The 17,133-nt window shown below is 41.6% G+C and overlaps 1 protein-coding gene across 1 annotated transcript in view; it reads left to right on the top strand.

Moving 5' to 3' along the window:
- Positions 1-17,133, top strand: part of TDRD9 (tudor domain containing 9) — a 137,587-nt gene that overhangs the window by 29,173 nt on the left and 91,281 nt on the right. The window contains 4 exon segments of the mRNA XM_017861911.1: positions 3,106-3,212; positions 11,129-11,226; positions 13,727-13,948; positions 15,064-15,186. Coding sequence (XP_017717400.1) covers positions 3,106-3,212; positions 11,129-11,226; positions 13,727-13,948; positions 15,064-15,186 — 550 coding nt within the window.

Raw genomic sequence — 17,133 nt, 5'->3', positions numbered from 1 at the left:
AAAAAAAAAAAAAAAAAAAAAAAAAAAAGATCCTGAAGGAAGCACTAAACATGGAAAGGAACAACCAGTACCAGCCATTGCAAAAACATGCCAAAATGTAAAGACCATCAATGCTAGGAAGAAACTGCATCAACTAACGAGCAAAATAACCAGCTAATATCACAATGACAGGATCAAGTTCACATATAACAATATTAACCTTAAATGTAAATGGACTAAATAGTCCAATTAAAAGACAAAGACTGGCAAATTGGATAAAGAGTCAAGACCCATCAGTTTGCTGTAATCAGGAGACCCATCTCACATGCAGAGGCACAGATAGACCAGTAATTCTTAATTGTTTTGCTGCAAATGTTTTCTTTCAAATGATCACCTGCTCCCCTTCACCTGGTCAGAGCCATGCTGTTAAACTAAAAGTCAGGTATTGTTATTTCTGTCTTTGGTCAAAACCCATCTTACTCAGAACAAAAGCCAAAGTCTTTATAATTATTCCCAGCTCCTCCCTGGTACTTCCAGCTCTTCTCCATACCCTTCTGCTCCCTACCCTCCATTTCTCATCATTCTCTTCCCACCCCCTCCTGTGCCACCTGGCATCTTGACTCTCTCAGCTGCACCTGGTACACTGTTATTGTTGAGTGAATTAATGAGTAAATGTCAGGCAAACAGTAACCAGAGGAATGCTGATGTTTTGTAACAGGTAAAAGTTGGATTTGATGCAAACAGCATTTTATTAAAGTGTATTAGACAGGATTCTCCAGAGACACAGGACTAATAAGATACATATAGATCTGTAAGAGGGGGAGATTGCTGATGATACTTGTGCATGTGATTATGGAGGCTGAGATGCTTCGCTATATACCTTCTGCAAGCTGGAGAAGGAAAGTCGGTGGTGAAATTTAGTCTGAATTTGAAGGCCTGGGAACCAGGGGAACTGATGCTATAACTCCCAATCCAAGACAATGCCTGAGAACCCGGATGGGAGACTGCTGATATGAATCTCGGAGGCTGAGGATCTGAGAATCAGGAACTCTAGTGTTCCAGGGCAGGAAAGACTGGATGTCCCTGTTCAAAAAGAGAATATTGACCCTTCCTTATCCTTTTTGTTCTGCCTGGGTGGGCTCTCAGTGGACTGGTAATGCCCATCCACATTACTGAGGCAGGTCTTCTTTACTCAGCCTACTGATTCAAATGCTAACCTCTTCCTGAAACCCTGACACAGCCAGAAGAAATGTTTTGCCAGCTACGTGGGCATCCCTTGACCCAGTCAAGTTGACATAAAATTAATCATTACATAAAGTTTGTCTCAAATTTTAAGAATCAGTATCATATAGTCTCTTTGACAACAGTGCATTTAAACTAGATATTGATAAGGAAAACATAGGTGATAGCATATAGTGCATATCACAATTGTCTTTTTTCACTTAATGTTGTGGACATGTTTATCTATTGGCATGAATAGAGCCATGACACTCTTTAAAAATGATGCACATTAACTAAGGTATGCCATCGTTTTAGCTTGTCCCCTGTTGGACATGGTTTTCAGGTTTTAATTATTATAAATATTATGAAAATATACCCTTCCTCCCTGGAATCCTTAATACTGCCACCCAATTTCAATTTTGTCCACATCTCTAATCAGCATTTTACATATCTATTATGTCTCCTTCACCTTCACAAGAATGGCAGTTTCCTGTGGGCAAGGACTTTGTTTTGTTTCTTGCTGTATCTTTAGTGTCGGAGACAGTGCCTTTTGTGCAATAGGTGTTCAGTAAATATTTGCTGAACAAATGAATGTTTCCACGCATGTCTTTGCACGTGCTTCGTTTACATGTGCTGATGTTAAAGAAAGATTCTGAGGAAAAGTTGGATTGTAGGAGACGTGTGTTTTAAGTTTTGGTTAGTTTTTAGTTTTTATTTTGTTTTTTTTTTTGAGATGGAGTGTGGCTCTGTTGCCCAGGCTGGAGTGCAGTGGCACCATCTTGGCTCACTGCAACCTCCACCTCCTGGGTTTAAGTGATTCTGCTACCTTAGCCTACCTTAGCTGGGATTACAGGGATCTGCCAGCATGCCTGGTTAATTTTTGTATTTTTAGTAGAGACAGGGTTTCACCATGTTGGCCAGGCTGGTCTTGAACTTCTGACATCAAGTGATCCACCTGCCTTGGCCTCCCAAAGTGCTCGGATTACAGGCGTGAGTCACCATGCCTAGCCTGTTTATTTATTTTTTTTTGAAACAGGGTCTCGCTGTGTTGCCTAGGCTGGAGTGCAGTGGCACGATCTTGGTTCCCTGCAACATCCACTTCCTGACTCAAGGGATCCTCCAGCCCCAGCCTGAGTAGCTGGGACCACAGGCATGAGCGACCACACCCGGCTCATTTCTGTATTTTTTGTAGAGATGGGGTTTCACCTGTTGCCCAGGCTGGTATCAAACTTCTGAGCACAAAATGATCCAGCTGCCTTGGCCTCCCAAAGTGCTGGGATTACAGGTGTGAACCACCCTGCTCAGCTGTTTTAAGTTTTAAGATACTGTAGCTGAGTGTGGTGGCTCATGCCTGTAATCCCAGCAGTTTGGGAGGCCAAGGCAGGCAGATCGCTTGAGTCTAGGAGTTTGAGACCAGTGTGAGCAATATAGTGAGACCCTGTCTGTACAAAAAATAAAAAATTAGCTGGATGTGGTGGTGTACACCTGTGATTTCAGCTACTCAGGAGGCTGAGGTGGGAGGATTGCTTGAGCTTAGGAGGCTGAGGTTACAGTGAGCTATGATCACAGCACTGCACTCTAGCCTGGGTGATAGAGAGAGACCTTGCCTCAAAAAAATGATATTGCAAACTACCCTTCAGAATAAGTGGTCATACCCATTTACCATAAACGTATCTCTCCTCATACATATTCTGAAAATATTTGCTCTTTTTGCCAATTTGATGGGTGAAAAAATGGTTTGTCATTGTTTTAATTTACATCTGCCTGGAACTGAGTTTGAGTGTATTCATTTGTTTATTGACTATTTGCATTTTTTCCCACGATTTAATGTGAAAAACTTCTCTGGTACACAAGGGTTTCTTGGCTTTTTGGAAATAGTATACTAACTTTTACTATTCTTTTCAGGTCACTCAGCCAAAGGAGCTCAGAAGTAGAGTATATTAACAAATACAGACAGCTTGAAGCACAAGAGCTTGATGTGTGTGGCAGTGTCCAACCAACCAGTGGGCCAGGTAAACAGGTCTCTTTAAATATTTTAGATAGGATGCATGAGTGGTTCACATGCTAAAATATTAGGTTCATAGTGCATGCCTGTAATTCCAGCTACTCAGGAGGCTGAGGTGGGAGGATCACTTGAGGCCAGGAATTTAACACTAGTCTGGGCAACATGGTGACACTCTGTCTCTACAAAAAATAAAAAAATTAGCTGAATGTGGTGGTGTACATCTGTAATCCCAGCTACTTGGGAGGCTGAGGTGGGAGGGTCACTTGAGGCTAGGAGTTCAAGTTCATCCTGGGCAACATAGGGAGAACCCTCTCTCTCTAAAAAAAAAAAATATATACTAATATATACATTATATACACATATATATATGATAATATAAATATATGAATAAATTAGTAGGCTAGGTGCAGTGGCCTCATGCCTATATCCAGCACTTTGGGAGGCGAGGTGGGCGGATCACGCGTCAGGAGATGAGCCTCCTGGCCAACATGGTATAACCCTTGTCTCTACTAAATACAAAATTAGCTGGGCTTGTGGTGAGCTGTGCTGCCTGTAATCCCAGCTCGTTGGGAGGCTGAGGCAGGAGATCCTTGACCTGGGGAGGCAGAGTGATATACAGTGAGCCACGGATGTGGCACCGTACTCCAGCCTGGCAACAGGCTTGAGACTCTGTTCAAAAGAAAAAACTTCATTTAAGCCTTTAAGAGTAGTGGCCAATACAAAATTAGCTGAGAGTGGTGGTGTGCTGACTGCTAGTCCAGTACTTGAGTGGCCTGAGGCCAACGAGAATCGCCTTGAAACTGCGGAGGTGGAGTGTTATCAGTGAGCAAGATCATGCCACTGCCACTCCAGGCTGAGGCGACAGAGCTGAGACTTCATCCTCTAAAAAAAAAAAAAAAAAAAAATATATACTATATTAAATACATATTTATATAAATCATGTGTGCAGAGTGCGTTGTGCTGGGAGGAAAGGCCTGGCTATCCAGCCCTGAAAGAGGCCAGCTGCTGCTAGATGTAGACAGTGGGGTGTGGGTGGCCGAGCGCAGGAGAAACTGAGCCCTTTCTCATAAAGTAAATAAATAAAATGAAAGAAATGTAGTATTTTAGTTATAGTAAGGAATCTTACTACGTGCTAATTAGGATTTTTTGGGGATGAATGTATGGTAGGTTGTTTACAATGTTAATTTTTTTCTATTTTGATGTGGTTCCTAAATAGGTCTGTTCTTTGGAAGACTAATAATGGTCTCTTACCTTCCTGTTAATTAAAACTACTTTTTTTTACAATAAAGAAATTAAAATGAAATTTTAAACAATGCAGAAATGTATAAAATAAAAAAGTAAAAGGTCCTTCTTAAATTCCTAGTTCCCAAGAGTACAACTGTTCAGAGTTCACAGTTAGTTACTTTCTGTGAGTATGAAATTTTTTCTGAGCAAATTGTCTTACTAGCACCAGACCCTATTCATGTGATAGAAGTTATCTTTTGATTTTTTTTGCTTTATGAGAGGTCATCTGTCATAGATTTCTGCTAGTTCAGTTGAGAAGCTCTGCCTGCTGCCCTGCCATCCTGTGTACGTGTGCTCAGAGTTGGGCACAAGTGTGGGTTCAAGTAACACTTTCTCTTTTAGCCTTTTAAAAAGTATGAAATACAGTTGATACATAATAGTGGATTAATCCTTATCATTCTTGGGATTGATTTGGGCTTCCTGACTATACCGATTGGTATCTTTTAATGAGTCCAGGAAAATTCCGAGCCATCATCTATGGCCCACTCTTTCATTTAGTTTTGTGTTTTTCATTTGTTTGGTCACTATGCTCTATTCTGGTTAATTTCTGCTACGTCTGTCACCTTAAGGTAAAAGCAGCCTTTGGTTCTTCGCCTCCCTTTCTGTGTTCTTGCCTCATCGTAGGCTTTGGCCTGATGTTCCCTTGCTATTTCATCAGGCCTGTGGTGCTTTTAAGGAGAGGTTTGTGTATTTCATTTAACATCTTTAGTTGACCTCAGGAAAGAGATTAGTCTGAACAACCCAGTGTATTAATGGAAGTGAGCATTCACAATGTGTGTTATCTCTGGTCCAGTTTCTACTTATGCTAAGAAAAGTACAAAGTTGTATGTATAAGAATGTTTATTGAATTTTTGCTTACCTGTGGGAAGTCTTAAGAATCTCTTAAATGACAGTGAACAGAGGATTGGTGACTTTGGTCTTTTGTACAAAGGAAGAGTACTGTGCAGCTTTGGAGGTATTAAGTAGCCATATGTGTTTTTGTGGAAAGAGAGCCATCATCTAATACTTCTGTTTGGAAAGCACATTAGTTTATAGATGACTCCATGTGATGTGATCCTTCTTATCTCACTCATGTACTGGCCCAGGGGCACAGGCAGGAGCGTGCCAGATGGATTACCACCTTTAGGACTAGCTAGATTACAAATGAATGCCTGTAACTCAAAGTGTCTGCTCTCATACTTTTAAGTTCATATGTGAAACTCTCTTTGCTTTCTTTATGCATGGTATCATAATATATTTGGGGCAATCGGATCAACTATGGCTTTGGCTACTTATGGAGGTTTTGGCTGCTTAGCCACTGACATTTATCAAGGTGTGTTCCAGGGGCTGTATGAGACAATGAGAATTTGACAAGTAAAAAAGACTTTTAACTCTGATCATCTCTGATCATTATAGAGATGATCATTTAATCATCCAGTTACACAAATAAATGCTTTTTGGAAATAAGTTCTCTGAAAGGCAGCTGTATGGGGGCATAAAACAAGGATTTGACTTGGGCTGTGATGTCAGGAAAGTAACAGTTGGGCTTAGAGCTGAAGGATGAGTGAAACTTACCGAGGCAGTGTTGGGGTGCTGGGAGGGAAATGTGTGCAGAGGCCTTGTGCTGGGAGGAAGCCTGGTATTCCAGCCCTGAGAGAGGGGCCAGTGCTGCTAGGGAGTAGACAGTGGGTGTGGGAGGGCTGGGCAGGGTCAGCTGGAGGTTGATAGCCTCCTCAAGTATGTTCTAATCCGCAGGACTTGTGAATATGTCACCTTCATGGTAAAGGGGTCTTTGCAGATATAAGTTAAGGATCTTGAGATGGGAAGATTTTCCAGGTGGGCCCAATGTCATCACAGGGTTTTTCCTAGAGGGAAGCAGGAAGATCAGTCAGTGGTAGATGTGACAACAGAAGCCATAGGTTGGAGTGATGCAGGGAAGAGGCCATGAGCCAATGCAGGCAGCTTCTCCAGGCTAATAAGGCAAGGAAATAGATTCTTCCTTACAGAGCCTCCGGAAGGATCCAGCAGCCCTGCCAGCACCTTGTCCTTCTCATCTTTGAACCTCTGCTTCCAGAACTGTAAGAGAATAAATGCATGTTTTAAGCCACTAAGTTTGAGGTAAAACGTGATAGCAGCAGTGGAAAACTAACACACTTGTATTGGAAGAGGTTGGATGAGATAGGCAAGACTAGTAACAGGGCTGTGGGCTGTAACTAAGAGTTTTGGTCTTAATACTCAGAGCAGTGGGAAGCTATGAAAGGTTCCATGCTTTTCTTGGGATGACTGTGAAGGGAGGAAGTGGGTGTCGTGTGTTTAGATTTGTGTTTTACAAGAAATACTTTGGGCCGGGCGCGGTGGCTCAAGCCTGTAATCCCAGCACTTTGGGAGGCCGAGACGGGCGGATCATGAGGTCAGGAGATCGAGACCATCCTGGCTAACACGGTGAAACCCCGTCTCTACTAAAACATACAAAAAAAAATTAGCCGGGCGAGGTGGTGGGCGCCTGTAGTCCCACCAGCTACTTGGGAGGCTGAGGCAGGAGAATGGCGTGAACCCGGGAGGCGGAGCTTGCAGTGAGCTGAGATCCAGCCACAGCACTCCAGCCTGGGCGGCAGAGCGAGACTCCATCTCAAAAAAAAAAAAAAAAGAAATACTTTGGTCATATTTTTGAGAATTGATTGGAGGGGGCCAGAGTGAACCTGAGAAGAACTGGAGGCATTGTCCTAGTCCAGGTGAGACTTGATGGTGTCTTTGACAGGGGTTGGGAGTGGAGGAGTAGGGCCAGTTGAGGGACAAACCGGACAGGAATTGGTGATGTCTTGGACACAGGGTGAAGGAGGGGGCTACAGGAGGCAGAGGGGTGCTGTCCACTTTTTTTTCCTTGAGATGAGGTCTCGCTATGTTGCCCAGGCAGGCCTTGAACTCCTAGGCTCAAGTGATCCTGCAACCTCAGCTTCCTGAATAGCTGGGACTATAAAGGTGTCACCATCATGTCTGCTAAATGTTTTGAAGTGTTGAAGTGCCTCTGGAGCATTGAAGAAGTGAGGTCAGGTTATCGTGTGTGTGTATACATATACACACACAGACACAAAGCTATTTCTATGTCTATTTCTATTAAAACCATGATATTACACTGATGCCTCTAATTCCAGTCCAGTGCCACAGGTTTCAACATGAACATTTTGTTATATCCAGTTATAAAATAATTTGATTCAAAACACTTTTGATTTTGGTCTGATACAGGTGTTATTTCACTTATAAGTATTAAAAATTATTTCTAAATAGAAATCCAAGGATACCCATTCAGTGAATTTCTATAGATTACATTAGAATCACTTTACATAGTTAAAGATTAATCATTTTTTGAAAACTGAGATTGATTTGCATTGATAAATGAAATCTTTCCTAACAGCATGAGCCTGGTTCTAGATTGTCGACTCCTGAAGGATTCTGTTGCTTTTACATGACAATTTGAATTTGACCTGGGATAGAGTCTTTAGATTGTAGTTAAATTCCACAGTGCTGCTTCCTTTTAAATGTGGTGATATATTTAGTGGCTGTTTGCATCCTCCTTTTAGCTTTTCTTCTGGTTTTAAGAGAATGGCCTGTGTGGAATGTCTAATAACTGAAAGGGAAACATTATTCTTCCTTCAAGTTAATTTTGCATTCAGAATACTAGTCCATACTCAGAAAAAGTCATATATAATTATCTATTTTGAAGATTTAATTTTATGGTCAAATCAGTAATGCAGTAATTAAAATTATTTTCTGTAATATATAGTGTGTAGATTTTAAGATAAGTCTTTAAGTTCACTATATGAGCTGACATAATACTTATCAGTTAAAATTCCTTACATACAGTTTAGAACCTCTAAGTGCTGAACTTTTTGATTAGATTTCATATTTTGTTGATGATGATATAGTGGAGTGTCTTAATGAAGAGAACTAGCAATTTTTATGGCTTCCAGTTTTCCCCAGTTCATGTAAAATATTTTGTTGTTAATCATGTAGGATAAAGAGATAGCAAGAAAATAAGAATAGTTAATTTTAAGATTGAGCTATTTCTCATGCCGTTTTTGGATTTTTGCTTTGTCGTGTGTAGTTTGTTGATCTGTCTTAAATTATCCACCATCGTTTTCCTTCTTATTCTGTTGCTGATGCAAAGGTGCAAAAACCATACAGCTGTGAACATTTCTGCTGTTTGGTTTCCTGTCTGCCCTTTGGCAGTGTACACAGAGGCAGGACTTGATTTGTGCTGGGTCTGCTTCAGCCAGTGACCTAAAAACGTCAACTTGTGTTTTGCGTTACATGGAGAAGGGGCTATCCTATAGACAGTACTGTTAGGATTTCTGGAATTTTTTCTTGTAAAATTTCTGTCTTTAAGTAGCAACCTTCAAAATGCATGTAATCAAGTAATGTAAGCCAATATTGTCAAAGTAACAGGGCTTGTTTAGCAGCATGTGTGTGAGCCAGGGCTTGAAATCTTCTAGCAAAATGAATGTGGCTGCAGCCTTTTTCATCTTTCTAAAAGAATCTTTGTCACCTTCTTTCCCCTTTGAATAGCTCTTCCTCAGCTTCTTACTCCCACCCTGTTCCTCACTATAATACTTGCCTCTCCCTCTGTCTGCATGCTGCGTCTGGGCTCAGGGGCTTCTTTCTCTCAGTCCAATTCACAAGGGTCATGTGGATTCTCTTCCCCTTTGATTATGTTCAAGAAAGCCTAGGTATACTAACTGGGAAAACAAGAAGGCATCAGTAATGATCATAGCACTGAGAAGAGTAATGGAAGTAAAGTGAGACTTGACAATGGAAAGAAAATCCCTGTGTTAGTGAACTTTGCAATCACTAGTGAGGCTGATTAGAAGATTAAAAAGCCATAGGTCGGGCGCGGTGGCTCACGCCTGTAATCCCAGCAATTTGGGAGTCCGAGGTCAGGAGATTGAGACCAGCCTGACCAACATGGTGAAACCCCATCTCTACTAAAAATACAAAAATTAGCCGGGCTTGATGGTGGGCACCTATAATCCCAGCTACTCGGGAGGCTGAGGCAGGAGAATCGCTTGAACCCAGGAGGCAGAGGTTGCAATGAGCCGAGTTCGCACCACTGCACTCCAGCCTGGGCGACAGAGCAAGACTCTGTCCAAAAAAAAAAAAAAAAAAAAGCCATATTGACAGGACTTAGCTTTCCCAAGTTAGGGGTCACTAATGTTTTAGGAAGAACACTACTACTCACAAAGAAGCTATTTTTGCTTTGAGAAAGTATGACAGATCTGGCTCCTGTTTATATAATTGAGAACAGGGAGCACATAACTTTGATTTAAATGTGGGAAAATAGCCACATTTTAATTATGTATTATTAGACCAATTATGAAAATTGGAATATATGTAGGGAAAAGATGTAGGAAAGCAAGAGAGAAGCCTGGTTGTGTGTTTTATTAGGAAAGGCCAAGGGTGACGTAGCAGGAGATGCTGGTCAGAAACCAGGGGCTGATAGGAAGGGAAGGTGAGCTGTGGGCGGGGGAATGAGTGTGGTGCTAAACTTGGCTAAGAGTTTATTTTGGAAGTAAAACTTATTTCTCAGCAAAAGTTTGTCTTCTGTGAGTTTTGATGATTTGTCTGTCAGTTTGTCAAGTGATGACCAGAGGTCTAGAATTTGCAGTGCAGCCAGAGAGCAGGGCATATGTTTACAAGAGAGCAGAGAAGTGTGCCTTGTCAGAACTCTGTATCATGCATCCTGAGCAGAGGCAAGCTGTCCCCTTTCCTGATACCTGTATTTCTTACATTGTTTGATGTGTTTATTGCTACCACTGATGTATTTTAGTAGCAGGGAATGCACACTTACACTGATGCATTCTGTGGAAATTTCAAGGGAAAGTTTTCTCTGTAACTGTGTTGGTACCATTGAATCAGCAATGAGTGCATGTTTTACAGGCCTGTTTTAGAAGGTAGTGCTGAGCTTGCAATGTTGGTGGCAGTGATGGAGGGATGGAATGTTCTCAGTTTGCTTTTATACAAGATTAATAGTGGGCTACTAAGAGAAGTTTCTTAACCAAGTAAACATTTTATTTTAGGTTCGGGGGTACATGTTCAGGTTTGTTACAAGGGTGTATTGGGTGATGCTGAGGTTTGGGCTTCCGTTGATTCCATCACCTGGATAGTGAACATAGTACCCAGTAGGAAGTTTTTCAGCCCTCGCCCCTCCCTCGCTCTTCCTCTTGGAGTCCATAGTGGCTGTTGTTCCCATCTTTATGTTCATGTGTACCCAAGGTTTAGCTCCCAGTTGTGAGAACATGTGATATTTGGTTTTCTGTTTCTGTGTTAATTTGCTTAGGATGATGGCCTCCAGTTGCATCCATATTGCTTGCTGCAAAGGGCATGATTTCATTCTTTTTTATGGCTGCATAGTATTCCACGGTGTATATATATATATACCATGTTTTCTTTATCCAATCCACCATTGATGGATACCTATGTTCATTCCATGTCTTTGGTATTGCCCTGATGGCAGTTTTAACCTGTAGAAAATGTATTTTTGTATTTGATTGTGTGTGTATGGTGTGTGTATGTGTGTATGCTGTATATATAGATTAGATAGAACATTGAGTTATCTTTTTCCAGATAAGAAATGGCATTATATTTGTTTGTTTTGCCTTAATCCAGGTCCAAGGCCATCTTTGGCTAAATTAAGCAATGTGACGTGCATCCCAGGGACAACTTATAAATATCCTGATTTGCCTATAAGTCGATATAAGGAAGAGGTAAAATTGTTTTGTTATACTATAATTTTGCTGAAGTCGATATAAGGAAGAGGTAAAATTGTTTTGTTATACTATAATTTTGCTGTTTGAATACATGTCTGAGGCCCAATACTTCTGGTTTCTAATTTGAAAGTTACCAGTTGCCAGGTGAACACTTCTGTGGTATACAAGGCTCTGTGGTGGATAAGAGGAGGGTGTGTTCAGGGCTGCCTGGAGATGATTTTGTGTAGTAACCATATCGATGGCTTTTCTTTTGATCTGTACTTTAATTTATTTAGTCTTCACCTGAGTACATCTCCTAACATTTAGTTTATCTAGTCTTTCCTTCCATGAAATATCTGTAAGTAAACACTTCATCTTTCCCAGGAGAACTTGTTTAAAGAAACTCACTGCTAAATGTTTTTATGAAGCAAATGACATACCCTAGCATTTCCATTGGGTTTTCTTTACAGTGTTGGCTCTACCTGTCGATTAATGTAATCAATCATTAACATACCATTGTATTAACAATGCCAGGCAGATGTAGCAGTAGGATGATTAAGTTCCTAATTACTTATGTGTTATTAAGCATGGTTAAAAGTAAGCGTATTGGCTGGACGCGGTGGCTCACTCCTGTAATCCCAGCACTTTGGGAGGCCGAGGTGGGTGGATCACGAGGTCAGGAGATCGAGACCACGGTGAAACCCCATCTCTACTAAAAATACAAAAAAAAAATTAGGCGGGTGTGGTGGCGGGCGCCTGTAGTCCCAGCTACTCGGGAGGCTGCGGCAGGAGAATGGTGTGAACCCGGGAGGCGGAGCTTGCAGTGAGCCGAGATCGCGCCACCGCACTGCAGCCTGGGCAACAGAGCGAGACTCTGTCTCAAAAAAAAAAAAAAAAAGTAAGCGTATTGAAACCTTTATCAACTAGACTTTTGGAAAAGCAGTTATAAATAGAACTAGAAGTGTTTCAAATTTAATTTTACTTTGCTTTAGAGTAAATCATGCAACTAAAAATTAGAAGCCAGTATTCAAATTAATTTGTATTCCCTGACCATATCAATTGTTAGAAGGATAAGAGTTTAAATAAGTTTAGAGTGGAGGTGGGGGAGTTCTGGAGGAGGAATTTGAGTGGAGTTTTAAAAATGCTGCATGTAATCTGTAAGTGGAAAAGTGGAAGTTATTTGTTTCCAAATATGTCTGGAGGTGGGAGGATCACTTGAGGCCAGGAGTTCCATACTAGCCTGGGCAACACAGCAAGACCTCATCTCTACAAAACATACCCCCTAAAATTAGCGAAATATGGTGGCATGTGCCTGTGGTCCTGGCTTGGGATGCTGGCGCGACAGGATGGCTTGAGCTTAGGAAGTCAAAGCTGCAGTGAGCCATGATTGTGCCACTTCACTCCAGCCTGGGTGACAGAGCTAGAACCTGTGTCTAAAAATAAATAAACAGATATTTAATAGATAAAAATATGTCTGAAGAATTTAAGATGACATTTTAAAACCGCTTGAATGTAGTAACAGCTCTTTTTTTCATGTTCAGTAGAATTATGTGCAGATTCATTACAAAATGTTAAAATAATAGAAACTTGGTAAGAACCATAGAAATCTAATTGTACATTTTCAGTTTTACAGAAGCAATTGAGACCCAGGAAGCTGGAGTTAACCTGGCCTGGTTTTTCCACAGCTATCACTAGTTACTGGTTTTGTTTGTTTGTTTGTTTTGAGATAGAATCTTGCCCTGTCGCCAGGCTGGAGTGCAGTGGCACGATCTTGGCTCGCTGTAACCTCTGCCTCCCGGCTTCAGGCAATTCTCCTGCTTCAGCCTCCCGAGTAGCTGGGGCTACAGGTGTGTGCTATGACACCCATCCAATTTTTGTAATTTTAGTAGAGACGAGGTTTCGCCATGTTGGCCAGAATGGTCTCAATCTCTTGACCTCGTGAACTGCCTGCCTCGGCCTCCCAAAGTGCTGGGATTGCAGGTGTGAGCAACCGTGCCCAGCCACCAATTACTGTTAAATAGGTAGTAGAGTTGCATTTAAGTGTGGCAACTGTTTGTCACCTCCTTGCTCTATTGTGTTGTGTTTAGAATGGTTAATTAATAACTTTAGGGCTGGGCACGGTGGCTCACACCTGTAATCCCAGCAATTTGGGAGGCCGAGGCAGGCGAATCACTTGAGGTCAGGAGTTTGAGACCAGCCTGGCCAACACGGTGAAATAAACCCTGTCTCTACCAGAAATACAAGAATTAGCTGGGTGTGGTGGTACATGACTGTAGTCCCAGCTACTTGAGAGGCTGAGGCATGAGAATCGTTTGAACCCGGGAGACAGAGGTTACAGTGACCCCAGATTGCGCCACTGCATTCTAGACTGGGCAACAGAGCGAGACTTCATCTCAAAACAAAACAAAACAAAAACTTGAAGATGAAAGAAAAATAAATCCTGAAAGACTTCCTAATATAGGTGATACTTTACACTGACGTTTTGTGCTGATTTTGAAATAATTTTTTAAACTTTTAGGTTTTGTCTTTGATAGAAAGTAATTCCGTGGTGATTATACATGGGGCCACGGGAAGCGGTAAAAGCACTCAGCTCCCCCAGTATATCTTGGACCACTACGTTCAGCGCTCCGCCTACTGCAGCATTGTGGTCACCCAGCCCCGGAAGATAGGGGCAAGCAGCATCGCCAGGTGGATCAGTAAAGAGCGTGCCTGGACCCTGGGGGGTGTGGTGGGCTACCAGGTGAGACTGGGAGGGATGGAGGGACTAAGAGAGCCAGCCATCTCTCTATTCCTTAATTTCGTTAAGTTTTTTTCTGTGTAAGTTGATAGTATGTGACCATTTTCTGCTGAAAATTAGTGGTGTCTCATGTGTGTAATCCCAGCACTTTGGGAGGCTGAAGCGGGTGGATCACATTAGGTTGGGAGTTTGAGAGCAGCCTGGCCAACGTGGTGAAACTCCGTCTCTACTAAAAATACAAAAATTAGCCGGGTGTAGTGGCGCATGCCTGTAGTCCCAGCTACTCGGGAGGCTGAGGCAGGAGAATTGCTTGAACCCAGCAGGTGGAGGTTGCAGTGAGCCAAGCTTGCGCCCCTGCACTCCAGCTTGGGCAGCAGAGTGAGACTCTGTCTCAAAAAACAAAACAAAACAAAAAAACCAGTTGCTTATAGAAGAGAACTGTGGCATAGTTTTAAAAACTAGTGAAACAGGCCGGGCGCGGTGGCTCACGCCTGTAATCCCAGCACTTTGGAAAGCTGAAGTGGGCGGATCACTTGAGGTCAGAAGTTCGAGACCAGCCTGGCCAACATGGTGAAACCCCATCTCTACTAAAAATATAGAAATTAGCCAGGCGTGATGGCACATGCCTGCGATTCCAGCTACTCAGGAGGTTGGGGTATGAGAATTGCTTGAACCCAGGAGGTGGAGATTGCAGTGAGCTGAGATCACGCCATTGCACTCTAACTTGGTGACAAAGTGAGATTCTGTCTCAAAAAAAAAAAGAATTTCTTGAAAATAAATTGTAATTTCTTTCCAGTTGAATAGGAAAGCAGTGAGAATTCTCATGCTTATGACTTTTATAATTTTATCTTTTTAATAATATCTCTGTAATCTAGAAGATGTCTTGATACACATTTTTTTAACTTAAAAATGTTATAGCAATGTGATTAGATGAGCCAACCCCTGCCCCTCTGTACCCCCAAAAAGAAGAAAATTGACTTGAGAATGTCACTTTTGATTTGGAGCCTGTGTATCTTTCAAAATACCATAATTTTTCATTCCCTTTCTTACCTCCATTATATTAATAAAATGGACATAACTTTTTTTTTCTCTTTTTTCCTTTCCTTTTCCAATTTTAGGTAGGGCTAGAGAAAATAGCAACGGAGGACACCAGGCTAATTTATATGACAACTGGAGTCCTGCTTCAGAAAGTAGTTAGTGCCAAGAGTTTGATGGAATTCACACATATCATCATTGATGAAGTAAGTAATGCCATCTACTTATAAAGCTCATATTTATCTCTCTTAAAAAAACTCTCTTAGAGTATTGTGAACCCTGTCTTTGTGCTTGTCTCAGCTTTCTTTGTTTTTTCCTTCCCCTTTACTTTCTGGACTTTTCTCAGTAAGGATGGAATTTTTTTTTTTTTTACTTTGTTTATATTTTAAACATGAGTTTTTTGGTGGGGAATGTTGTGTTTGAACAACTTTCCCAGGAACTTTGGAAATGGTTCTTCCTCAAACTCTTGTGTTTTAAACCTTATCAGTAATTCTGTTTGGGAAGCTTGACTTATTTCTAGAGGAATTAGACACATCAGCAAATAAATAGGATTTGTGAGAGGTTGTGAGATGAGGCTAGGGTGTTTAATAGAGTCTGAAATCAAACTATTTGGGCAACTGGCTCATGCCTGTAATCCCAATACTCTGGGAGGCCAAGGTAAATGGATCACTTGAGGTCAGGAGTTCGAGACCAGCCTGGCCAACATGGTGAAACCCCATCTCTATTAAAAATCCAAAAAAAAAAAAAAAAAATTAGCTGGGTGTGGTAGCACACTCCTATAGTCCCAGCTACTTGAGAGGCTGAGGTGGGAGAATAACTTGAACCTGGGAGGTGGAGGTTGCAATGAGCTGAGTTTGCGCCACTGCCCTTCAGCCTGGGCAATAGAGCGAGACTGTCTCAAAACAACAATAGCAACCAAAAGGATAAACCCATTTGGGCAACTGTTTAGAGTAGTGTCTCCCCAGTCTATTTTGATGCGTGGGATAACTAATGATACAACATGTACTCCAGGTAGAGCTGAGTCAGTGCGTTTGTGATCTTATGTACAGACACTTGGTTTTAAATTATTATAGGGCATTTGGTGGGAGAGTAGGAGAGGGTGAAAATGATCGACTGTTTCTTACAAAATAGGGTGATGTATAATACGGTTCAGAATTTTCCCTTATGACTTATGGCAGTTTTGAATATCTTTATAGTAGATAGAGATCAAATTCAGATTTAATAGATAATATGCCAAAAGATGACATTATGAAGGTTATAATAGGTTTTCATTGGGCTTTTTGGTATAATTGAGCCCACTTTATATAAAAGGAAACTAAAGTTTAAGAAAGTTCAGTGCTTAGGCCACAAGTAATCAGTGATGTTGCTGGGTTCATCCCTGGGTAGTTGACTCTAGAGCCTGTGCTGCTAGTGCCTGCATTTATTTTCTGTGTGTCTGACATATCTCTCTGCCTACGTGGCCTTTGCACACACATACTTGAGTGACACAGATAAATCAATCAATACTGTGTTATTGACTATGTCCTTTTCTCAAGCTCTGCCATAATAGCTGAGCAAAAGTTAGCTCCTCTCTTCAAGAGCTTGCCCTACCGGGGAGTGGTAACCTACAAAAGACCATCGCGCCATTCCGACAACTTCCTGCTCTGCCTTTGTCGAGTGCGGTGTCAGCACCTAGTAGATGCCCCAGGGATTATTTGCTTCATAAATGAATGGACTGGATTCAACTACCTTAAGTTTTAGGTTTATATATAGTATCGTTTGCATTATCTGGGATTATTTGAATTTCAAAATAAATACAAGAACAAAAGTTGAAGATGCCCAGCCAGTTTCAAATGGAATAATGTTTTTAATTTTCCAGCTCTTAAGAATAAACTAGCTTTAGGCAAATCATTCATTCGATAAACATTTGTTTGAGTACTGCTATGGAAAGGGTGCCTCCTAAGGGGCTGAGGTTATGAAGATGAGTACTGGGGAGACACATCTGCTGATGTGTGCATGTTTATGTGTTGGAAAGGCTGGTGCAGGGATCCTGGAGCCAGTGGGCCACGGGGCAGAGGGGAGATGATGGGTGTGTGAACTCAGGAGACTGCCACAAGCTGAGGAGAGCTCCTTTGCTGATGATAGCCTTGATTTTTCTTCTCAAGTAAAAGAGA

This window comes from Rhinopithecus bieti, unplaced genomic scaffold, assembly GCF_001698545.2.
Source record: "Rhinopithecus bieti isolate Rb0 unplaced genomic scaffold, ASM169854v2 scaffold_61461, whole genome shotgun sequence".
NCBI lineage: Eukaryota > Metazoa > Chordata > Mammalia > Primates > Cercopithecidae > Rhinopithecus > Rhinopithecus bieti.
Note: the sequence above shows the minus strand (reverse complement) of the source record. Positions and strands in the feature narration are given on the sequence as shown.